The sequence below is a fragment of the Mirounga leonina genome, unplaced genomic scaffold (genome assembly GCF_011800145.1).
Source record: "Mirounga leonina isolate KUSES-001 unplaced genomic scaffold, KU_Mleo_1.0 Mir_154, whole genome shotgun sequence".
Lineage (NCBI taxonomy): Eukaryota > Metazoa > Chordata > Mammalia > Carnivora > Phocidae > Mirounga > Mirounga leonina.
Window position 1 is genome coordinate 43,663,245 of NW_023270389.1, and position 26,415 is coordinate 43,689,659.

General features: G+C 38.3%; 2 protein-coding genes across 7 annotated transcripts in view; one reads left to right on the plus strand and one right to left on the minus strand.

The window, feature by feature from the left end:
• RGL1 (ral guanine nucleotide dissociation stimulator like 1) overlaps positions 1–26,415 on the plus strand; it is a 251,420-nt gene that overhangs the window by 5,050 nt on the left and 219,955 nt on the right. The window contains exon 2 of one of the 6 annotated variants that reach the window (XM_035010629.1): positions 22,556–22,670. The exons of 2 other annotated variants lie outside the window; for them this stretch is intronic. The gene's annotated coding sequence lies outside the window, so the exon portion shown is untranslated. Of the gene's footprint in view, positions 1–21,468; positions 22,671–26,415 lie in introns of those variants that run through there. 3 more of the 6 variants (XM_035010631.1, XM_035010633.1, XM_035010627.1) reach the window with 3 other exon arrangements.
• Positions 5,879–6,988, minus strand: APOBEC4 (apolipoprotein B mRNA editing enzyme catalytic polypeptide like 4). The gene has a single exon (XM_035010638.1). It carries the CDS (start codon positions 6,986–6,988, stop codon positions 5,879–5,881), a length of 1,110 nt encoding a protein of 369 aa, XP_034866529.1.

Here is a 26,415-nt window from a genome sequence, read left to right on the forward strand (position 1 = left end):
TTTTGGCAAAAAGTTGCACAAAATATTTTCTCACAATTATTTTAATATCTTGCATGACCATGGACTTATTGCTTCTCTTGTTGCTTTAAGCAAAATATTAAAATCAAACTTTTTTTCTCCCCCTAACCTTATTGTTACAAATGCTAGTAATAGATCTTTACTTCTTACAGAAAATAAAATTTAGTTTTGATAAAATTTGAAAGATCCTGCAATTCCTTTTTTTCTACTGTCTATCCTTATTCTATTAATATTTTATTAATAATAGCAACTGCTTGATGTTTGTTTTGTGTTAGACTTGGTAAACAATCTCTTTATTTACATTATTTAATCCTCAGAGTAGCTCTAGGGCTTAGGAGTTAGTGTGTCCATTTTATGGATGAGGAAACAAAGACTGAGAGAGGTTATGTGACTCAGCCAATGATACTCAACTAGCATATGGCAGACTGGTATGGTAATTAGGTATGTCACATTCCAAAGCTTGTGCTTTTAATCACCACTGTCTACTCAGTAAGTCTTTCTCATTATTCCCAACTGTACTGCTTACCTCTGTGCTAAAAATAAGGATATAACTAAGTATCAGGGTCCACATAAACCTACACAGGGCTTTTCATAGCTTGAAATGAACTCTAAACTGTGAACTTAAAAAATCTTGTTATTGTAATGATTTTTTAAAAGACATTTGTTCTTCAGGTACTTGTGAGCTTTCCCCACCTTATCTCAGTATTTTGAGATAGACAGAGAGCCTGTTACCTAGTATTTAGTCTATCACAAAAGATGTCACTTTTTTTAGTATATGAAGAGATCAGTAGGTGTTGATGAATAATTCCACTTAATTTTTTTAAGTCGTAGCGAAATACACATAACATACAATTTACTGTCTTAACCATTTTTAAGTGTACCTTTAAGTAATATTACGTTCGCATTATTGTACAACCATCCCTACTATCCATATCCAGACCTTTTTTTATCTTGCAGATCTGAGACCCTGTACCATTAAACAATAACTCCCCATTCCCCACTCCTCTCCCAGCCCCCAAAGACAACCATTTTACTTTCTGTCTCTATAAATTTGATAGCTCTAGGTACCACATATTAGTGGATTCATACAGTACCTGTTTTTTTTTTTGTTTTGTTTTGTTTTTTGTTTTTTGTTTTGTGGCTGGCTTATTTCACTTAGTTTGATTTCCTCAAGATTCATTCACAACTCTAGCAATGTGTCAGGATGTCGTTCTTTTTTAAGGCCAAATAGTATTCCATTGTATGTATATTCTACATTCTCTTTATCCATTCATCTACTGATGGACACTTGGATTACTTATGGCTATTATGAATAATGTTGCTATGAATATGGGTATACAGATATCTGAGACCCCATTTTTAATTCTTTTGGTTATATACTCAGAAGCAGAATTGCTGGATCACATAATTCTCTTTTTAATTTTTTGAGGCACCAATTCCACTTAATTAACTAAATAGAGTAATAAAGCAATGTTCCATTGCCTCAGGTCTGTGATTTTGTACATCCCTGAGAGTCAGAGACATCAAGTTAAGGTAATCTCAGGACGTATGTTTGGTATGAGGCTCTAGCTAAAACAAGGAGTAGGGGATGAGGAGGGTGCCAAAACTCTGGGATCTAGAGCTACTTAAGTTCTCCAGCCCAGCCCACCCATCCTCCCTAGCTCCCATAGTCTACAGGATGCCTACTGATGCAATAGTCTGAGCAGAACTACAGAAAGGCCTCAGTGTGGGTAAAAATGGGTATTGATTTTCCCAGGCTTTGTAGTGAGTCCATGTTGTTGCTATTTTGAGAGCCATTAAAGCATAGTGATTAAGAACTGGGATTCTGGAGCTAGAGCTCCTGGGTTTGATCTTAGCTCAACCTTTACTACATGAGTTCTCTGTGCTGCAATTTCCTTATTTGAAAATAGATATTATGATAATACCTACCTCATAAGATTATGGGGAGCAATAAATGAGTTAATACATGTAACTGTTTAGAAAAGTGCCTGACATATAGTTCTTACTAAATGTTAGGCAGTCATAATATTATTTTTAATTAGTATAAGTTACCATGTAGTTTTCCTTAAAACCTTTGGAAATAAGATGCATAACATGATATTGTTTGAGCTAAACTTTTTGGATTTCATGTGCTTTGAATCAAAAAAGATATGTAACAGCTGTTTAAAGAAATAGGATTTGCTCCCAGGCCAGCAGGATTAGATGGTAGCTTGATAAAACATTAACATCTATAGAGAATCGATACTAGTCATGACAGGAGTTGGTTGTAAAGGTTTCTGTGGTCTCCTGTAGTCTCCCCCCACTTAAACACTGTCCGGGGGTCAGGTGCCCTTGGGCAGAGCCCACCATTTTAGGCACAGTGTCCCTGGTAAGCAGACTGTGATAGCACTAAACATTTGATTCAAATAATGAACTCCCTTAATCCACAAAGCAACCTTCTGATTATAATTTGGCTTCTCAGGTAGCTTCTCTGCATGGAGAGGCTGTATAGGCGAGACCACTTGAATTATCTGGTTGCATATCCCGTTGTAGGTCTCACTGGAAATCAGTACACAGCCTTCCGTTTTTACATGTCAGTCTTGGGAGCTTTATTAATCCAGGTCTGCCCTGGTTAATAGATTCATTCTCTCTGTATTGACTAAGTAGGTAGTTGAACCTACAAAACTGAGAGGCAAACCTGCATCATGGTAGATTCATAAAGGTAGGGTTCCCCTTCCTCTACCCTCATCAGTTTCTTGGGACATACCCCTTGCCTCTTTTAGATCACCACACCACTAGCTGCTTAATTTATTGGCTTGTGTTTCCTTTATTGGAATTTCCATAAGTGTGGCTGCAGTGATAATTCTTCACTATCACTAATGCCAGTTTGCTGAAGAGAGGTGGAACATTCCAACTTTTACTCTTCCCTAAGTCCCTGGGCCAGCCTGATGTGACCAAGAATCCATTGTGTGGTGAGTAAGAAGTGTGGTCACTGCACTGTAAAAGCTTGCTCCATGGATCTATTGTTCTGATCCAAGCCATCTTAGAACGGATAGAGCTGAAAGGACCTTATTATGAACTAGTCTTATCTCTTGTTTTACCAAAGGGGAAAGTGAGACTACATACCTAGGGCCATATATCTTTATGCTCTCTTAACAGTCTTTTGAAGGCTTGACTATATTGGCCAGGGACTCATGACCTGTCAGTGACATTCTTCCTAGCTCCAGACATGTCTAACTGGTACAAAAATTTAACTGCCAAAAGGCACTTTTCTTTCCTGTAGTTCAGGCAACATTTCTCCCTTTGTTATATACCATTGAAATACAAATTCATCTTAGATTTCAGACGATGTTTTTTTTTTTAATGTTTCTTTTAAAGATTTATTTATTTATTTTTAAAGAGAGAGGGGGAGAGAGAGCGAGTGGGGGGAGGGCCAGAGGGAGAGAGAAAAAGAATCCCAAGCAGACTCCCTGCTGAGTATGGAGCCCAACCTGGGGCTCGATCCCAGGACCCTGAGATCATGATCTGAGCTGAAATCATGAGTTGGACTCTTAACTGACTAAGCCCCCCAGGCGCCCCTTCAGACTATGTTTTTAACTGAATTCTTTGTAGCCTGATTGTTATGTCTTTTTGACCACTTTGTAGATAGACTTCATGGCAACTGTTTGAATCTACTTTTTTTCTTTCTTTTTTTTTTTTAAGAAACCTATAAGGTGAGTAGATCCTTCCCAACTGCTGCAGGCCATCACCGGCCAACCTGGCAGAAGCTTCAGAGCTGTTTCTCCAAACCCCTCAGATTTGCCAGTGCTCTTAGCTCAGTTGCCCACCTGGATAGAGATGCTGAATTTGTCGCGTTGGGTCTCTTTTATTTTTTTTTGACTCTACATCCCAGATTGCAGACATATGATTTCATGATCTAATAATAAACTTCAGTACTTTTTAAATTAATAATCACTGTATACTACAATGTAATTATATTCCAATAATTCTATAAAATTTTTCATGTTAACAATAGAATATTCTTTTAAAAATTTTAGTGATGTTTATTTTAATCACAATAGAAATTTCTTTTCTAAACATTTTTCTTTTCTTTCTTTTCCTCTTCCTCCTCCACTTCCTCTTTTGACATGGAGTACTATGTGCTTTAAGCTTTTTACTTTTAATTTAAAAATTTTTTTTCCTTTTTTAATTTAAATTCAATTACTTAACATATAATCTATTATTTGTTTCAGGGTTACGGGTCTGTGATTCATCAGTCTTATATAATACCCAGTGCTCATTACAATACATACCCTCCCCAATGTCCATCACCCAGTTACCCCATCTGCTTTAAGCTTTTTTTAATGGCAAAACTATCTTATTTTAGCTTAGCGTTACTTTTTACATACATTAAGAAAAAATTTGGGGTGCCTGGGTGGCTCAGTTGGTTGAGCATCCAACTCTTGATTTTGGCTCATGTCATGATCTCAAGGTTGTGAGATGGAGCCCACATTAGGCTCCCTGCTCAGCAGGGAGTCTGTTCGAGGTTCTCTCTCCCTCTGCCCCTCCCCACAGTGGGCATGCTCTCTCTCTCTAAAAATAAATAAATCTTTTTTTTTAAAGAAAAAATTTAGTAGCAAGTTACAAATGGATATACATTTTTCTTGTAATATATTTTTACATACTTCTAAGAGGAAAGTGAGGCAGCAAATGTAAATGAATTAAACACAAAGTGCTTTAATGTACACGCTCAGATGGTTATTCAAGGAGCACTTCCTAGAAGTGTGTTTTGAACAAGATTTTGAGAGACTGTATAGATATACATTGCTGAAAAGAGAAAACGTTTGGAAAAAGGGAAGTAAAACAAATTATGCATTGGGGAGCTATATCAGAAGAAGGGGGAATGGATGCTAACAACAAAAAAAAATGATGTCCATTGCAGGATGGTTAAGCGAGCCCTTTGTTGGAATGGGTATGGAGTGTTGGGAAACAGTGATTGGTAAAGTTATTGAGATGTAGATTCACAACCTTGCTACCCACATTTTGCCTGGATACTTGGCTAGATTCTAAGGGAAAACCAAAGAGGGAGAGAGACAGTGTTTGACCTGTGGGAACTTACAATCTTGCTGATGAGACTAGGCAACTGGAAGGTAAAGGAGGAATCTTGACAGCCAGTAAGAGCAGCTTGGATTTTATATGGTGTGTGATGGAAGGAGCCTTTGCAGGGTCTCATGTATCATCCTGCCTCTATCGTCTGCTCAGGAAGGAGAGACCTGAGCTGGGAAAAATCACATTGAGCAGGTGACTAGGTTTCAAAAATCAATTTTTGTAGCTGTATATAATCAATTAGCAAAATAACTTTTTTTTCACACAGAACTATTTTGAACCACTTTAGAAAAAAAAAAATGGGCTGCCTAAAGTCTTCTGTCCATGATTAACAATTAATGGGAAAATCACTGGTTTGCTTTTGCAAACAGCACTTAATGTCAGTAACTGCAGGCTGTTTTCCAATTTTACAGTAAATTTTTATACTGAAATCAATTTAAGAAGCTGTTTAGTCCATGGGCTTTTTTGGTGGAAAGATGATGTGGGTAGACTAGAATAATGACATTTCCTTTTCCACACCAAAATATTAGCAAGGTACTAATGGCTCCATTTTGATAATGTCATTTTCAAAATAAAGGAGAGAGGTCAAGTTGCTTATGGAAACATCTTGGATTATGTTAAAAGTAGTGTAGCTTTATAGTAGTTGAGATAGCAAATAATTCAGGTTTTGCTTTTAGTGTATCCATTCATCTCCCATCTTGGATCAGACCGAAGAGAGAAAGGTTCCAGATTTTTGTTTGCTATCGAATTAGTCCTCTGGTAGTTGTTTGGTCTCACGTTGTAGAAATAATAGATTTTATTTTTTTCCTTTCTTCTTCCTCTTCTTCTTCTCATCCATCTCTTTGCTACTTGCAAGCTGCTCCGTGATTTCCATTCTCTCGACTGGCATTCCCATGGGAGGCCTTCCGAGGTCCTTGGTTTCCTGGAATGACATTTGAGGCATATTTAAGTGCCTCACGATATTCCTGGGTTTATGTGGATTTTGACCCACGTGGATTGGTGGTAGGTCTCTGAAAGGCACCAGCACAAAAATGACAGGAACCCTGAGGTCTGGGGTCAGATTGGGTTGCGGTCGTCCCCTTGTCACTTGCAAAGACTGTCCAGGAAAGACCTTGTTTAAGGGGTAGCTCTCTAAAGCTGCCTGAGCTTTTATGTTCTGATTCTCTTTGGTCTGGGGAAGAACATCGGTAAAGTAAGGTTTCACCCCCGTTATGGCTTTGATCTCATATGCGTTCTGCCTATCAGCCAGTGCTCTCCCAGTTAAGATGGGCTGGAAAACAGTTGATCCCGAGACACCGCTCACAAAGCTGTTGAGGAGAAAATGCCAAATTCCGCCACTTATTGGGCTCAGAGTGACCTGTGGCCATAAACTGGCCAGGCTCCGGAGAGCCTCCCGGTTCCACGCCGAGGCAGGAAATTCGGTCTCAGTATGATAGAGCTGAGAAAAGTAAATGCTGAGAGTAACGTCTGGATACATTATTAAGAAATTGTACATTTTGCTGATGCAGCAGTGGTTGGCTTCATTACAAGGGGAGTTGTTGGAATACAGAATGATATGCCTGATAGCGTTGTTATTGTGTAGGGCTGAGTCAAAATAACCATTCATCTCGAATAGCATTGATTCTGGGTGGGTATTATTCCCAGTGCAACTGCTAGCATGGCCCTTTTGCACCAGGCTTCCAGAAGAAGTTTTTAGTTCATAAAATGTGAGGTGCTTTGTTTGAGGATACGCTGGCCCATAAGGGAATCCAAAAATCTGATAAAATTCTGTATAGGGAACTCTTGCTTCTTCACCTGTCCGAATATGGTAAGGACAGTTCGAGCAATCTAGAGAGAAGCTTAGCCAGTAGTAAGGTTTTACTATTGTTCCACGATTTGCTAGGTATTCTTCATATAAGGGCTCCATTGCTAGTTTTATGGTCTTCTAGCTGCAACCCTAAACAAGGGAGAGAAATTATACATAAAACCAGTGCAGGAAAAACTAAAGAAAATGCATTACTTTATTGAACCATACTCTTCTTTAAAGGAGGTAGCACAATCACTATAGCGTCTTTGATTGTAAAATACAGTGATATATATCCATAGACTAGAAAGCTCAGGATTCATCTTTCTTCAATTGAGACTCTTGGGGCGTGGGGAGGAGACGAAAAAGAAAGGTATAATGCACCTCTACCTCTTTCACAGATTGTGGGGCAATACAGCAAATGGGTTAACAGTGCAAGTTCTGGAAACAGACTACCTTGTCAAATCTGGGCCCTGCCACTTACCAGCTCAGTGACTTTCTGCAAGTTGTTTAAAATCTGGGAGTCACAGCTTCCTTGTCTGTAAAAGGAGGATAAGAATAGTACATTATCTTGAGGATTGAACGATGAAATACATATAAAATGCTTTATTATGTGCCTGACTCATATTAAGGACTCAATAAAGATGAGCTCTTAGTAGTGATAGTACAAATCCCAGGATTATCTAAATGATTCTTGTTTTTGAAAGTCTAAACAAACAAGCAGGGATTTTGCAGTTTTGTTTGTAATGTTCTTCCTTTGTCCCTTTTCTGAATGATATTATCTAATTATCTGCATAGGTTTTGAGTGTGCTTGCATTTAAAATCAGTTATTTCTTCAGATCAGTGGCAGTAAATTGGAGTAATTATCCTTTTGGGAAAAGGATCATGGTTAATGGTGGAGACTTCTCGTAGGAATGCCACTTGAGTTTTCTTTGGGTCGTGGACACTTTGCTGTTTGAGAGTTTTATTTCCAGTGGGTGGGTCTTGTTAGAACATTTTGGAAACTTTACCATTCTGGAAAGCACATATGGTTCTTTAGTTTATTTCAAATAAATAGTTTCTGGGATGTTAAACCACAAAAGTTGAGGTCTTTAAGTAATGATTTTTTTTCCTTTAAACAAAAATTACTCAGTTATCATTGTTCCCAAGCAGCAACCTAGGGCATTCTAATATAGTTTTAAGAACATTTTTAAATAACTTTTTATTATTCAAGTATTATGTATTTCTTGTAGGATATTTTTAAAAATACTAATACATAAAGGGAAAAATAAAAACTCATACTGGTTTATCTCAGTTTACGTTCCCATAACTGTTAACATGTCTCTTCCCTCTAGTCTTTTTGCTATGTGTGTTTGTTATGTACAACATAAATAAAATCATGTTTTATACTTCGCTTCTCACTTAGTATTAGGTCATGAGTATTTCCCCATGTTATTAAAAATTCTTCAAAAAACAATATTCATGGCTAATTAGTATTTTATTATGCAACAAATATGTAATCAAATATTCACATTCTTGCCTCTTTTTATTATTATAAATAATGCTTTGATGAGCATTTCTATAAATAAATTTGTATTTTTTTCTTTTAATGTAGATCACTAAAAATTGTATTATTAGCTCAAACTTTGTCAGATTGCTTCTTTTTTTTTTTTTTTTAAAGATTTTATTTATTACTTGACAGAGAGAGACACAGCGAGAGAGGGAACACAAGCAGGGGGAGTGGGAGAGGAAGAAGCAGGCTTCCCACAGAACAGGGAGCCCAATGCGGGGCTCGATGCGGGGCTCGATGCGGGGCCCAATCCCAGGACCCTGGGATCATGACCTGAGCCAAAGGCAGACACTTAACGACTGAGCCACCCAGGCGCCCCTGTCAGATTGCTTTTTTAGGGAGGTGTCCCAATTCTATCTCATTCTCTTCCAGTGATGTTTATCACCTCCTTTGCCCATTTGAGAAGTGAGCATCGGTATCCATTTGTGGCTATAATTTGGACCTTTTCAATTCCTAGTGAGGTTGAACACATTTTCACATGCTTATTGGTCTGTAGTGTTTATTCTTCTGTGAAATATGTTTGATCCCCTATCTCTCCCCCTTCCCCCCCGTGCTTTGTTGAGGTTTTCCTTACTGATTTGCAAGAACTCTTTATGTATTAAGAAGATTAGCTGTCATAATTTTTGCAAGTATTTTACCTGGCTTATGAAGCCATTTAATTATGCTGATGGCATTTTTAATTATACTGATTTTTACATTTTATATGGTCTCATCTTTGCCCTTAAGATTTATTTTTTATTATTGTATTTAGAAAAGACTTCCCCATCAAAGAGGAGTTAAGTATTCCCCATATTTTTTTTCTAGTATGTACGGTTTTATCTTTTACATTTAACTCTTTGTCCAGGCAACAACACAGGTAAAGTAGAAAATTTAAGAGAGATAAACTGACCATTACAAAACAAAACCAAATATATTTCTCCCTTTCCAAAATCTAATTTGTCGTACAGGAATATTTATTACAGCCTTTCATATGGAAGCACTTTGGTCAGCTTCTTTCTTCCTCAACCCCGATCACCTCCATCCCTGCTGTTTGGTACAGCTGAAACCTGCAGAGTTTCTTTGCTAACCTGTCCTGGGCAGAAAATATTTTAGGAGCTTCCATCCTGCTATAGAGGGAATGTGACTTTACTCAAGACACCATTCTCCTAATGGCTGATATCTCTGCAGTAATTCTGGACACCACAAACCCATCCCGTTCCAGGTTTCTCCTAACCTCTGTCATGTCAATTTAGTCCATAGGATCAGGTGTTTGCCTCAGCGTCCTCCTTAGTTCTGCATTTTCCTGATGTGACTGAATTCATGCCCCGAGGCTTCCCAGACCTTGCCTACCTTTTTCTCTGGGTCCTGCACTTTCCTGCTTCACCTTTGGCAATGAATCCATCACTTGGAGCCTCACACCATCTCGGGCTTGATCCTGGGCATTGTTTTCTCCCTGGATTTCCTACTCTTTCAGCCCTACTCATCAGACTAGATAGAGCTCTCTGAATATCAAAACTTGCTGAAACCAAGCCCAGAGTCTCACTTACCTTTCAGTCTTGAGCCCCGGATGTGGTAGGCTGTTGGGTGGCACACCTGATATCCAAGTGACTACTCAAATTGCAATTTCGAGTCCCCCATGATTTGACTGAAGTGTTACAGAAGCCATACCATGAGGCCTTTCTCTGCCTTTCTGTTTTTTTTTGGGGGGGTGTGGATGGATGGAGTTAACTATATTAATGGTCCCCCCGTTACCCTATGGGAAGCAGAAGTCTTTGTATCTTTCAAAATAAAGGCAGTATGGAAAGTCCTGACTGTTTTCCTAAGTACTCCTCTCTTTGCACTCCGTCTCCTATTTTAGCTGGGAAGGATGCATCCTTACTGCCTCTAAGGAGATCTTGAGGACTAGTGGCCTCCATAGGTCACGGAGGGAGCTCTGGAGGTTCACTCTTGCTAGTGGCTTTTCACTGTCCGTCGGCTGTGGTCCCCCATTGGTGAAACTTCCACTTTTTCAGAGGGCCTTTCGGAGACTATTCTTTGATCACCTTCATCTGAAGGGGAAGCAGGAAAGACCTCCCGCCCGCTTTGAACTCTTAGAGAATTTGTGGTTTATATCATCAGTTTCCCATTGATCACAGACTCTCTTGTATCATTCACTTTTGCTTATCTGCCCTTTCATTCTGCCCCTACCCAGGCAAGGGGCATGCCCTGTTCAGCCCAGGGCCTACCTCGGGGAATCTTAGTTGGTTCACAGGCCAGGTTGGCTGAGTCTTGTCTTCCCAGCATCCTGTGTCCCTACAACCTTGTCCTTTCCCCTGTGCTTTGGCTGTGCTTGGGAAAGGCGTGCTGCCCTCAGTAGAGCAGATCTACTAGCAGTAAGAAGCAGAGATCTACAGAACCCGGCTCCTTGCTTCCGGTTGTGAGTAGCCCCTGGACTGCAGCCCTGGGACGACAGCCTTTCTTCCTTTAACATAAATGAGGCATACATGAGGACAATCTGCTCTCTTTTCACCCCCAGCTAGGATTTAGTGAGTACTGGTAAAGCACAGTTTGCACTGGAGTAGTTGGAGAATGGAGTTTGCCCTTCCCAATCTGTGCACAATCTGTTAGCAGCTAAAAACAAATGTTAGCAGTTATAATTACCATCATTTTGTCTCCAGGCTTGGATCACATTCCAGGTGTTCTAGAAGATGGTCTGTTCCCTTTTTTTCCTCCTTTAAGTACCATGCCCTGTTTCAAGGGGCTTCAGAGGCCAGTCGTGCTGAAAGCTTCGCCTCCCTAATTGGTTCAGGACTCTTCCACAGCTTATATCTCTTAGTTCCTTTGAACTTTGCTGTCCCAAGTTAGAAAGACCTTGTTGAGGTGTGGCTGCCTCTAAGAACACTGTTGAATTGGTGCCATGGTAACGTTTGCAAAGTAGCTACTGCTAGGATACGGCTCTGACACTTATTACTTTATTTGCATTTCCAACCACCTGTTCCGAAGATGAAAATATACATGAATGCATATTCCAGTCTGGATGAAAGCATACTATCTGACTATTTAAGTGGACATGTTGGGGTTTTTCTCCCTCTGGCTGTAAGAATCAAACTCTGAGGTCCTGCTCCTCAGTGTCTTTGTCCTGATTTAGAACAGGTGCCAGGCCTGGTGTGTGGACACGATTCATTGGTTCTGTTGCCTGTGGAGGCAACAGGAACCTTTCTTAGGAGGTTTGCCCTTCTGGGAGAGGGAGGCACCTATGAAAGGGAGCAGAGACTTGATCTCCCCCAAGGGAGGCACTTTCTATTAATAGTTCCACAGCCCCTGAAGGGAGAGCTCTTCAGTTTGTCCAAATCTGGGTTCCTGGGAGACTCTAGCTATTGGTATGTATCTGTTTCCCTCCAGTTTCAGGCAAACCCTCCCCCTGGATCAGTTGTGGCCCCTTGTCCATAGCTAACAGAAGAGCCGTTCTGCCTTCTCCATTCTGTTCCCTTGCCCCCTTCAACTCCACGTCATCTCCTAGGACATGGGACATGTCAATGGTTGATTCATTGTGCTTACTCCCGATTATTCCCTCTTTCCTCTTCCTCAGGCCACATGAAGGAGCAAGTGGTGGTCACTACTGTGTATTCCCATTAGTTACCACCAAAAGTTTTTAAGCACATTTACTTTGCTGAAAATAGCCCATCAGGGACAGGGGAAGTACCTAGAAGGCTTCCTGCAGCAGCCTTAGGACTCTTAACTAGTTTCTCAAACTCCCAGTCTGCACAACAGCAACCATCCTTTCTCCTCAAGGGGACTCCTTCTGGTTTAGATGTTTCATGTTGATCTTTGCCTTTTAAGGGTCTCAGGTGTATTCACCAACTCCTCAGCTAGTTATTTTTCAGTTACATTTTCTTTCATGCTTGCTTCCGTGAGCGCTCATGATTGGTCCCTTCCCCACCGTTTGCCACTGATCATGCCTTTGTCGTCCTCACTTCCTGCCTCCATTTTCCTAGCATCTCCTAGCTCAATGAACTTGTAAATATAAGACCAAGATTTCATCTTTTATTTAACATTAATAAATGGCATCCCATTTAAAAATGTTCCCTTAAGGGGTGTCCAGGTGGCTCAGTTGGTTAAGCATCCGACTCTGGATTTCCGCTCAGGTCATGATCTCCGGGTCCTGGGATCCAGCTGTGTCAGGCTCTGCACTGAGTATGGAGCCTGCTCAAGATTCTCTCTCTCCCTCTGCCCTTTCCCCAGGCTCTCTCTCAAATAAATAAATAAATCTTAAAGAAAATATTCCCTTAAAAATGAGCTTCTATCCGCTAGCATATTTACCAATTGCATTTTAGGGTCCTTTCAGGGATAGGCAATCCCAGGTAGCCACCAGTTTTAAAAAACAGCTCTACTGAGGTTTAATTGACAAATAAAAATTGTGTATATTTAGGGTGTACAGCTTGAACTTTTGATATATTTATACATTGTGAAATGGTTACAGCAATCAAGGTAATTAACATATTTATAACCACATATAGTTATCTTTTGGGGGGTTTGTGTGAGAACATTTAAGATCTGCCCTCTTAGCAAATTTCAAGTGTACAATATGGTACTGTTCACTGTAGTCACTGTGCTGTCCAGAATTTAGTCATCTTGCATAACTGAAACTGTGTACCTGTTGACCAACATTACTCCATTTCCCCCTTGCCCCAGCCCCTGGCAAACAACATTTTACTCTATGCTTCTATGAGTGTATTTTAGATTCCACATATAAATGACATTAGGCAATATGTGTCTTTCTGTTTCTGGTTTATTTCATATAATATAATGTCCTTCAGGTTCATCCATGCTGTGGCAAATGCCAGGATTTTTTTTTTTTTTAAGGCTGAATAATATATCATTTTATGTATATACCACATCTTTATTCATTCATCTGTCTATGGACATTTAGGTTGTTTCCATATCTTGACTATTGTGAATAATACTGCAATGAAAATGGGTGTGCAGATACCATCTCTTTGAGATAATCATCTCTTTGATTCCAGTTCTTTTGGATAAATACCCAGAAGTGGGATTGCCAGATCACGTGGTAGTTTTATTTTTAATTTCTTGAGGAACTGCCATATTGTTTTCCATAATGGCTCTACCAATTTACATTCCGACTAACAGCTCCCTTTGCTGTGCCATCACCAACCCTCGTTATCTTTTGTCTTTTTGATTATAGCCACCCAAACGAGTGTGAGGTGATAATCTCATTGTGGTTTGGATTCACATTTCCCTAATGATTAGAGATGTTTGAACACCTTTTCATATACCTGTTGGCTGTTTGTATGTCTTTTGAGAAATGTCTGTTCAGGTCCCTTGCCTGTTTTAAAATCAGATTATTTGGTTTCTTTTGCTATTACATGCATGCCTTATGTATTTTGGATATTAGCCCCTCATCAGATATGTCGTTTGCAAATGCTTTCCACCATCTGTAGGTTGCCTTTACGCTTTGTTGATTAAGTTTCTTCAGCTGTGCAGAAGCTTTTTAGTATCACATAGTCCCATTTGTCTATTTTTGCTTTTTTTAAAAAAGATTTTATTTATTTGAGAGAGAGAGAGAGAGAAATCGAGCACAAGCGGGGTGGGGGGAGGGGCAGAGGGAGAGGGAGAAGCAGGCTCCCCGTGGAGCAGGGATCCCTATGTGGGGCTCCATCCCAGGACACTGGGATCATGACCTGAGCTGAAGGCAGCTGACCGAGCCACCCAAGTACCCCTATTTTTGCTTTTTTTTTTTAAGATTTTATTTATTATTTAGAGGGAGAGAGAGAGAGCGAGAGCAGGGGGAGGGGCAGATGGAGAGGGAGAGGCAGAGAGTCTTAAGGAGACTGGCGCTGAGTGCAGAACCCTACGTGGGGCGCAATCCCACAACTCTGAGATCATGACCTGAGCCAAAACCAAGAGTCAGATGCTTAATTGACTGAGCCACCCAGGCACCCTTATTTTTGCTTTCGATGCCTACACTTTTTGTGTCATATTCAAAAATTCATCACCACAACCAATGTCAAGAACCTTTTCCTCATGTGTTCTTTTAGTAGTTTTACAATTTCAGCTTTTACTTTTGTCTTTAATTTGTATTGGTTTTTGTATATGGTGTGAGACAAAGGTCCAATTTTATTGTTTTGCATGAGCAACCATTTTTTTACATATCTTAGGTGTAGGAAAATTCCAAAGGAAGATCGACTTTGCAAAGCTTCATTTAGGTTGCACATAATGATTTTTAAAATTTTATTTATTTTATTTCGGGGGGGGCAGTGAGCCCATGAGCAGGGGGAGGGGCAGAGGGAGCGGGAGAAACAGACTCCCCGCTGAGCTTGGAGAGGCTTGATCCAGGACCCTGAGATCATGACCTGAGCCAAAGGCAGATGCTTAACTGACTGAGCCATACAGGCGCCCACACAAAATGATTTTTAAAACAGAATTTAGCCACAAGGAAATGAAGAACCTTGATCATGCGGTTCCTGCTCACAATTCTTATTGCTAAATTGACATGTACAGGAAGGGAGGAACTTTGAAGAAACATCTATTTCCCCAAACAGACTCCTTTCTTCTGTCTTCCTTTGTTACCTTGCCATGCTTTATCTTCACCCAGATGAGTTACAATGAATATTATCTCTATCAAAGTAATATGACATTATAATGAAAAAGCTTTACAAAGGCAAAACTGTCTTACACTGATACATATATATATATACATATATATATATATTTTAAAGACCTTTACTCAGTTTAACACTCTAAAATATATTTTCTTTTTTTTTTATAAAGATTTTATTTATTTATTTATTTATTTATTTATTAGAGAGTGAGCGAGAGAGAAACAGCATGAGAGAGGAGAGGGTCAGAGGGAGAAGCAGGCTCCCTGCTGAGCCGGGAGCCCGATGTGGGACTCGATCCCAGGACCCTGGGATCATGACCTGAGCCGAAGGCAGTCGCTTAACCAACTGAGCCACCCAGGCGCCCTCCAAAATATATTTTCTAATCTGTGTTCTGGCATCCCAATTTGGGATATATCTAAGATGGCTTGTGTGTTGCTAGTTGCTGCCTATAAAGTAACTTTAATAACTTTTATTGCTATTTTTTTTTACTTTTATTTGAAGGTATGTGCCCAATTAGTTATATAATTCACTGCTTTCATAGCAGTTTGGTTGACACTGAATAATAACGCCCACATTCACGTAGCAGTAAGAAACTACCTAAACTGAAGAAAAAAAGCAAGCATGAAATAAAGGAGAGCAGAGAATTCAGTAGATTTCGTGGGGCTCATTAAGGAATTAGGTAGGAAAGATGGGACAAGGGAAGTGTTAGGGTTGAGAGGAAAAGACAAAAAAGCAAAGGATGGAGGTCCTAGCTTGGGATCATTAACGGCAAGGCCACAGGGTGGCAGCATAGTCTTACCAGCGGGAAACTTTCTGTTGTACCACAATTCATTTGCTAAATCCACACATTTGTAGAATTCCTCCATGTTGGTTTCTCCCATTGTCCCAGGTAAATACCAACAAATGTTTAGAATCAGAGGTAACTCCTACAACTTAAGCTGAGGCAAAGTGCAGAGTGAAGGCACCATCTTTACTCCCAGAATCTGTGCAGATGCTCTAAAAAAGGTTTCAAACCGTCTGTGGGGAAGGACCAATTTAAGTTTACAAACCATCATACTGATCATTTTGTAAAATTCAGTGAAAGTGATTTTATAGAAAAATGAACAAAAAAACACATAGACATCATAAGCTCATTTTACAAATAACTAAAAGATATAAACAGATCAAAAGATATAGAAATTTTAAACCATATTTCAATAAATGTAAATGGAACACTCGTCTATTTTTGCTTTTGTTGCTTGTGATTTTGATGTCATATTCAAGAAATCATTGCTCAGACGAGTGCTACAAAGCTTTCCTGTGTGTTTTCTTCTAGGAGTTTTATGGTTTCAGGTCTTATGTTTAAATCTTTAATCCATTTTGAGTTTGTGTGTGTGTGTGTGTGTGCGTGTGCGCACGGTGTAGTTTAAGGGTCCAATTTCATTCTTCTGCCTATGGATATCCAGTTTTCTGACCACCATTTGTTGAAGAGGCTGTCCTTTCCCTATTGTGTAGTCTTGGCACCTTGGCACTTATCAAAGATCACTTGGTGTGGGTTTATATTATTTTTGTCCCATTTGTCTCTATGTCTGTTGTTATGGAAATATAAGCAGAACAAACATAACATAGAAAAAAAGAAAAAAGAATTAACAAAACTATACATGTTGTTTATTGAATATTATGTATAGATGACTAGTATAGAGAATCACTGTTGCTGTTATTATATTCTACAATTATATTAACAAAATGTGTCTGAAGGATATATCTATATTCAGTGTCCTCTATATGCACAGTTTATGTAGAGTTTATCATTTATATCAACTTACAAAATTTTTATTGTGACCAACAAACTTCCTTCTTGCTTGTTATTCCATTGAATCTAGGTCCGATTGATGATAACACTATTTGCAGGATATAACATATATCCAAACGGATTCTGTGTTTGTTGTGATAGCATTAGAATAGGGAAGGCCGGTTGTAAGAGGTATGCTGATAGGAATAGAGGAAGAGATTTTAAAGCAATTTCACAAGCTCAAGGTATTCATTTTTAACAATTTAAAAAAATAAAGCAAGTGATACTCTATTTTCAAAATTCATCAGTAGCCAGTTACAACAATTTATCCTGTAGTTATATTAAATTTATCTTTCAATGAAAGGACTAGTTTATGGTTCCATGAAATTCCTATGCATAGAATTCTCTATCAAAATTATTATCTATTGCATTGATAATAGTTGTTAAAATTATGAAACATGACATAACCATCTCTGGAAACTCTGTTCTTCCACACTTCTAATATTTATTTTGACTTTTCAGTCATCTGCTATTGAAAAACATGTTGAATTTCTTCCTTGTTTGGAAATACTAAGATTATTAACATATCAAAGATTTCAGACAAATAGGCAAATCTGACTGTCTAATATACTTTATCTTTAAAAGGTTGGGCCCAAACTGGTTTCTTATCCAGCAGTAATTCTGAGAGTTTATTCAACAGTTCCAACATTCGCTACAGAACTTTTTCCCTAAGTAACTGTAGTAGCTAACATGTAAAGCAATTGTTTATGATCAACTTCCATATTATCACTTAAACATAATGATTTCAAATGTAATGCATTAGGCTTTATGTAATTCAAAGTTTTTATTGTGTCACTAAGCACAATGATTAGTTTGGTTGACTTTTTTTCATAGTAAGGTTTTCTCAATGAAGGAAATAGTGTGTGGTTTTGCATTCTGGCTCAAGATCCTTAATCTGAGCAATTATCCTAGAACTTTCTCCCATGCAAGATTTAAACTTTAAATCACTTTTCTCATATAAATCATACAGGGTCATATCAAATTTCTATAAAAGTTTCTAAATACGTACTCTCGATTTCTGTACTTACCTTGTTGACATTGGTAACAGTTTATGGTTCACAGACTCAGCTTTGAGTGACACTGCTTTCATGCACTTCTTCCATTTCACTTAAGTCACTATTAGGTAGTGATTCTACTTAACTAAGTTCACTAAATTTTATTTAATTCCTCTGGCTATCTTATAATATAAATGATAAAGAATTTAAATGAAGGGGCGCCTGGGTGGCTCAGTCGTTAAGCGTCTGCCTTCCGCTCAGGTCATGATCCCAGGGTCCTGGGATCAAGCCCCGCATCGGGCTCTCTGCTCCGCGGGAAGCCTGCTTCTCCCTCTCCCACTCCCCCTGCTTGTGTTCCCTCTCTCGCTGTGTCTCTGTCAAATAAATAAATAAAATCTTTAAAAAAAAAAGAATTTAAATGAAAATATCATTTGTTGAACAGAGAAGAACATTTACTGAATGCCTCCTTTGTGCCAAAAAGTTTACATGCCTTACATCCCTAAGAGGTGCGTATTACAATTTCCACTTTACAGATAACAAAACTGAGGTTCAAAGTGTCTAATGCTAAGATAACATAGCTAGAAACTGGTAGAGCTGGGATTTGAACTCAGAGCACTCTAAAACTCTTTTTTTTGATACCATAATCCCTCCATCACGTCCTACATTTTGAGCAAAAAGAAAATAATTTCAAATTTATGACCTAGTCTTAAAATAAATGGGAAAAATTAAATTTCAAAGGTGAGAAAATGATGTAGTCAAGAAAGACAGGCAGACATAGGAAAACTGTCATAGTGAGATAATAAGTGTGGAAAAACAGCTGAAAATGTTTCTGTCAGGAGGAAAGAAAGTTTTTTTTTAAAAACCAACTTCATCGAGGTATAATTTATACAATAAAATGCACCCATTCTGTGTGTGCAGTGATATGAGTGTTACCACCGTTACAATAAAAATATAAAACATTTACATCAACCCCAAATTTTCCCTGGGTCCCTTCCTTCCCCATCAATCACCCTCCTTCATGGATCTAGGGAAGTATTATCTTTTTGCTGTTACTATTGGTTAGATATGTTTTTTCCCCAAGTTTCACATACATGGAATCATAAAATATGAATTCTGGTGTCCTTCACTTGCTGCTCAGCATAATGTTTTTGAGATTCATCCATGTGATTGTGTATATCAGTACCTTGTTACTTTTTAATTTTGAGTAATATTCCATTACAGATATGCTATAATTTATTCATCTGTTGATGGACATTTGTGTTGTTTCTAGTTTGGGGCTCTTATGAAAAAGGTGCTCTGAACATTCACATCCAAGTCTTTGTGTGGACGTGTTTCTATTCCTCTTGGACAAACACTTAAGAATGGAATTGCTGGGTTGTATGGTAAATGCATCTCAACTTTCAAAGAACTGCCAAACTGTTTTCCAAAGTAGTTTATTAATTTATATTCCCACTAGCAACATATGAGCATTCCGGTTACTCTACATCCTTGACAACACTTGCTATTGTCAGTGAAAGCAAGTATTTGTCATAGCAATTCTGAATGACTGGTTTCTCTTAAGCTTGTCATTTGACAGGATGGGAGTAAACAGGGGATGGGATTCTGTAGTACTTCTGTTTCTTCATTTGCATAATCAACCCCCAATAAATCTCCAAGAGCACCACGCTTATCAAGAAATTTGATATTTAGCATCTCACTGCTTTCAACTCCTCTTATACCAGTCTCTTCCAAATGAAGTCACTGATAATGCTGAGCTGAGCTCAGTCCAATCTCAACCTTCAGTTAGGACGAGAGTATGTGGAAGCTGAGAGAAAATATTATGGCCATAGACTCAGTGTGGAGAGGATATGGTTAGCTCTGAAAATCCTCTAAGTAATCCTGTCAAGAAATCTGTTGTCAGTCTAATTGTTTCGTTGTAAATATTACCTTTTCTTTTAACACAATTCCTTGCCTTTCCATGTTTTATAGTTTTAATATGACATGTTTAGGTGTGGATTTAGTTTTCTTTATCCTGCTTGAAATCCAAATTTGGTGATTCTTATTTTTCATTAGTTCTGGAAAATACTCAACCATTATCTCTTGAAATATTTGTCTCATCTAGTCTCTCTTTTCTCTTCTTTTGGAACATTGATAAGGTATATGTTGAACCTTCTTACATGACCCTTAGTTTTATGCTGTCATTCCTATTATTCATCGGTCACTCCCCCATTCTAGGTACTTTCTCCAGATCGATCATCTAGTTCTCCACTTTTCTCTACAATCTGTCAATTTGCTGTTTAATCCACTTATTGAGTTTTTTTTTTAAGTCACTGAATATATATATATTTAGTGTCTGTATTTTTCTTCATTTTCATATTTTTTTAATCTTTAATTATTTTAAGTGTTCTTATTATGTAGTCTCTAACAAATAATTCTATTATCTAATGTTCTTGGGAATTTAACTGTGCTTTTTGTTATTTCTGCCTACTCTTGCTTATGGTGAATTGTTCCTTTGGGTGTTGTAATATTTTGTTTTTTAAGTCATGCTTGGTGGGGATCCTGTGTGGTCTGCACTAAAGATATGCTCCACAGCAGTGGTTCTCAATCTTTGCTGCACGTTAGAATCACCTAGTGAGACTTTAAAAGTTAGAATGGCAGCTTGAACCCCAGGCCATTTAACTCAGATACTACGAGTATGAGACTTACACGTTAGTGTTTTTAAAGTTCCATGGTCATTAAAAAAGAAAGAAAAAAAAAAACCTCTCCCCAGTTATGGTTGAGAACCACTGCTCCAGAAGAATTTGCCTTTAATTTTTATAGGCACTCGAAGTGTGTTTCTAGCCCTGGATCACTTTAATATCAATTTCTCATCTCTGGGTTCCTGAACTATATAGGTAGTATAAATTTTTTTTTTAACAGTAGAAAAACATTTTAAATACAGAGTATCAACAAAGCCAATTTGATTATTTTTGTTATTTGCTTTTGGATTTTCCCCCCAACTTCATTGAGGAATAATTGACAAATATAATTGTATATATTTAAAGTGTAAAATATGATGATTTTATATACATATGCATTGTGGAATGATTACCAAGATCAAGGTAACTAACACTTTCATCAACTAACATAGTTAACTCTGGGGTTTTGTTTATTTGTTTGTTTTTGTGGCAGGAATACTTAAGGCCTACTTTCAGCAACTTTCAAGAATATATCAATATACAATATCAATGTATCACATTGATCTATGTATGTTGAAGTATTCATACTTCAACTTTATCCAGGGATAAATCCCACTTGATCATGGTGCATGACCCTTTTAATGTGCTCTTGAATTCAATTTGCTAATATTTTGTTATGAATATTCACATCTATGTTCATCAGGGTTATTGGCCTGTAATTTTTTTTTCTTGTAGTGTCCTTGTCTTTCTTTGGTATCAGGGTAGTGCTGGCCTCATAAAATGAGTTTGAAAATGTTTCTTCCTCCTGCCTTGGTTAGGTAAATAAATTTGAACCTTGTGTTTGGGAATGCTGGAGAGTCTATGCTGAGATAGAGAGGTTCCTTGTCATCTCTTTTTATTGAGAAAGCAGCCCTTTGAGAGCTTATGGGGGGCAGGGAGGGGCTCTGTTCCACTTCTTCACATTAAGCAAACCTAAGGCTTTATCATCTATTTCTATATGGCTATAAAACCCCAAACTCATTGCTTATCAGCATCAACAAATAGTCTCTGGACAGTCAGTGTAATATATCTATATTTATGTTCTTCCCTTGCTCGGTTCTATAATTTACCTTACTTCCTTGAGACTTTAGACTTCCTTGTGCATTTAGAATCTTTGTTTTGTTTTATCCAACAATTCTAGATTTTTTTGTGTACTTAGATCACAATATTACTGGAAATAGAAGTTTTGCTATGACTGTGAGTCTATACCTCCATGGTCATGCCCTGTCCTTCAGTTCATCCTCCTGTTCACAGTGTCTTTCTGAATCAAGAGGGGATTTGCTGTGTCTTTGGACATGATACATTGGTTTCACAAGTGTCCACCTGGTGACAAACCTCTGGAGCTTGTATGTGTTTCCCTAGACTGTGCCTGGCCTGGTTTTGGCTTCATCTTGCTCCAGCTGGCCTGTGTTGCCAAGGTCCCAGCATGTTTGAATTCCAACCTACCTGAATTATGTCAACCACTATTCTTTTTCTTCTGTTTCCAAGTCTCTGTCTTCACTGACTTGCCAATCTGAAGTCTGGTTTCAGTTTATTTCCTGGACTCATCTTTCTACAAAGGACTCTATTCCTGATTTGAGAGTTTATAGCATAGTTTATAGCAACGTGGGAGTGGGTCCAACTCAGGATTCAGAATTCTAAGATGTCCAGATGGTCTTAACAAAAAGCTTCTAACTTTCCACTTCATTTTTAAAACACTTAATTTATTGAGTGTGTAAATTCCGAAGACACTCTATTAATGTTGATAATATATGTACCCATAGTATTAATTGAAGATAAATACTGAATTACTCATTTTGTCAGAAGGAGTTTACAGTTGAGGTTACCCTTTGATTTAATCTTATTTGTTTAATTCACGAGTAGCCATCTCCTTGTATACCAAACACAGCCAGCTGTGGTTGGATTGTGGCTGTTCTAGTCCATGTACTCTTTTGCTCTGAAACCTTGTAAGGAAATTGAGTTTGGCAAAAAGCATCCAGAGAACTCCTGGCAGTATTGGATGGATCATTTACCCCAATTTGGGCTTTCTTATTTCTTTTAGGGAGCCCTGGCAAGATCACCACCAAGACATCTGTCTTACTCAGAGAACAACCCCTAGCTCTGTGCCAGTGGTGTTAGCCTTGGATTATGGACAATGGCTTTGAAGATGAAACAAGGTATCTGGTGGCAAGAGACCACTATGTGCTCATAACAAGTCCACAGAAATTATGAGTTGAATGGTTGGTCAGTAGTCTAGTAGAATGTTTAATTTTTATTAGTTGTATCCATTGGGCTTCACGTTGGTGTCCTTCTTTCACTCATTTTGTCCTTATTTAGATTTCTCTTCATACTTTCTCTCTTGCTTTTCTTGGCAGTATCTTCAAAAGGAGTTAGGAGGCTCTTCCATAAGTTGCCTTTGAAGATTGTTGCGATGTGTATACTTGTCAAAAAGGATTGGCCAAATCCTGTGGAAAGCTATTTCACACATCAAGTCCTGAGTCAGTCTCAGCTCCTCTGTTCTGATCTGATCATCCAGAATGATCTAAAAGAAAACCATCAGAGCTCATTATAGAGCCTGGAGTGATTTTCAGATGTCTTTTAATTTCTTTTTCTCATGCAGGGTACTCAGGAATCTTGTACTCTGGATGAACCCAATTTACATTTTTGTTGGAATTGGGGAAGTAGGGGCTTAGAATTCATTTTGAAGGAAACTTCTTTAATTTATGTAGGAAACACTTAAGTTCTACATGGTTTTCTTTCTTTCACTCTCTTTGTTCCCTTTTTTCTTTTCTCCCATTCCTCCTTACCTCCTTCTTTCCTTTTCTTCCTTCCAATCTTCCTTCTTTCCTTATGTCTTGGTAGGTTGGAACATACCTAAATATTTTGGAAAATGGATACTGTTGAAGGGAAAGTATTATTTTTATTACAAAAATGTGATTTAGAATAATGAGATCTTGGGTTTGGAAAGAAAACTTCATGTTCTTCTATTTCAGCCGTTTAACTAATATTTGAATCTTTTCTATTCTACCCACAGTCTATGATGGGATAGATACCTACATTACCTACAGTGAGAGGGAACTCCCTCTGTTCCGAAGTAGCCCATTGCAACTTTGAACAGCCCTGACAGTTACGTAGTTATTGTTTTGTTGACTTGGAATGTACTTTTCTGTAACATCTGTCTGTCACTTTTTAGTTTCTCTTTTTGGAAGCATATAGAGCAGTATTTTTCAAATTTTAGGCTGAAATCCGGGGGTTGTGGAATAATTTTAGTTGGACATGACCAGCATTAAAAGAAATTAAGAAAGGGGTGCCTGGGTGGCTCAGTCATTAAGCATCTGACTTCGGCTCAGGTCATTATCCCAGGGTCCTGGGATCGAGCCCCGCATTGGGCTCCCTGCTCAGCGGGAAGCCTGCTTCTCCCTCTCCCACTCCCCCTGCTTGTGTTCCCTCTCTCCCTGTGTCTCTCTCTGTCAAATAAATAAATAAAATCTTTAAAAAAAGAGAGAGAAGAAGAAGAAATAGAGTAGAACGGAAATAGAATAGAATAGAAAATATCAGAGTGTATCATAAGTAGTAAGGTTTTCATGAAACCTTTGTCTCGATTACATAATTAAGTTATTTAATCATATAATTAACTACAGAGGTGAACTGAATCTCAATGATTAAAAAAAAGTCTGAAAGCTGCTGAATAGAGTCTGACTTTTCCTCCCCATGGCCATCCATGTAGTTGAGCTGTTCTCATGCCACACCTAGTCTCTTCTCTAAGCTGAACTGTTCCTTTTGCTCATCCCTGGGTATTATGGTCTCACATGTCCTTGCCTTCCTTAATACACCCTAGTGTGCCTAGTTGGTATGGACCTCGAATCAAAACCATGTTTCTAGCTGTAACTCTGATTGAAACAGAAGCAAGCAGGACTATTCTTTGCCTGGTTAGCAGAATGCAATTCAGTGCATTTCATTGCAGCCCGAGGCTGTATGTTGTAATGGTTAAATGCACAGACTCAGGGGCGACTGGTTTTGGAGTCTATCTGTTCAGTTAGTGTAAGCCTTGAAGTAAGCTGAGTAGTTAACTTTGGGCAAGTTATTTAAACTCTCTGTGCCTCAGTTTTTTCATGGTATGTAGGATAATAAGACTTTAGAATACTTTCGTGAGTATCCAATGAGCTAATACATGTAATGGATTTAGAACAGTACCAGGCATATGGTAAGCACTTAGTGAATGAATATATTTCTAAACCAGTTACAACAAATTGTTGATCCACTTAACTTTTCATCAACTCAAATGTCTAGAGCTTTTGGTGTGTCCCATACATAGTGTAATCATGTGTCCTGGTTTGCCGAGGGCAACACCACTTTTCACCTGTTGTCCTCGCATAATAGTGTCTCCTTTTACTCTCAAATGTGGCCCAGATAGAAACTCATGTTTGATTATTCTGAACTATATTTTTGTAGTTGGAATTTCTCCAGTTACATCCCCCCTCCCCCAGCTAAAAACCACATCTTCTCTAAGTACTTGATCAATTTTGGACTTACGTGGAGGATCTTACTTTTTTTTCCTCTGGAAACTTCGCCTCAATTCTCTGCCCACAAACTCTTTCCCTCCTTGACAAGTGGCAGAATCAAGATTGAAAACAGAGTCCCCCTGACTCTCAAGGCTAACCTTTCCTCACTCTGGGAAATTACCTGGGTTTCATTTGACCCATTATTCTGTTCTGTGAAGACCTTTTGGATTCTGATTAAGTTATTCAGAGTATTTATTCATTCTCTCAACTTTACATTATTTACACATTTTTTATTAATTCAATAAGTATTTAATGAACTTTCACGGGACACCAGGTCCTATTCTAAGAGCCAGGGATGGAGCAGGGGACCAGCCGACAAATTCCTTCTCCTAGGGAACTGATGTTCTTTGAAGGTTGCTTCGGGTCTTAATCTAAGTAAATTGGGTTTACCTGCATAGGATTTACATAAAGCCCTGGGACTGGTCACTAGATACTTCCTTCTGGATTAAAAAAATGTATCCCTTAAAAGTAGCATTTGGCAATCATTTAACAATGAATCTGTTTGTATTATCACTCAATCTGTATTTCTTCTTGTCCAAAGGATAGTATAAGCCTACTGCCAAAGGCCTTTTTCTTGCTATACTGTATCTCTCATATTTTCTAGATTTATTAGTCTGCTGTGAGAGCAAGGAAATGGTTTAGACTAACTCATTGCTAATGGCAGCCCTGTAGCATTCTTTAAGTGACCATATATTTTAATGGTCTATTCTAGAGTGTTGTTGTGGTCAATAGTTCTGTAGTTTGCAGAACTTGCATTCTCTGTTATTTTGAAAATTAGGACTTTCTTTCATTTAACCACTTCCTCTCATTTGCTAAGATTCCTTAAAGATACCCACTGTTGGCCCAGTGATCTCATTTGCTAAATTCTTTCCATATCCTACAATGTAGTTTGGCCAAGCCAGGAGATTAAAGCTTCTTTAGAGAAGCTAGATGCTCTCGTAAAATCTGACTCATCTTTGATTTCAGTTCCCTCTAATGAATATATTAATGAAATTCTTCACTGAAATTTGGATATTTTAACAATGGCTATTTATCAAGTACTTACTATGTGCAAAGCATTGTTGTAAGCATTTTACGGGCATATTTCCCTTAGTCATGTTGTATCACCACCACATAACTATTACCTCTATTTGAGAGATGAGGAAAGCAAAGTCACACAGGTAGTAAGGTGTGTAGAGCAGGAACTTGAACCCAGTCTGTAATGTCAGGATAACTGGAGACCGGGGTACCTTCAGGACTAAAATCTGGACAGAGATTCTTGATCAAATAGCCTTCTACAATGGAAGACTTTCTTCTTCTTCTTCCTTCTTCTTTTCTTCTTCTTCTTCTTCTTCTTCTTCTTCTTCTTCTTCTTCTTCTT

Coding starts and splice junctions, on each gene's coding strand:
- APOBEC4 (XM_035010638.1), bottom strand. CDS start 6,988: ATGGAGCCCTTATATGAAGAATACCTAGCAAATCGTGGAACAATAGTA.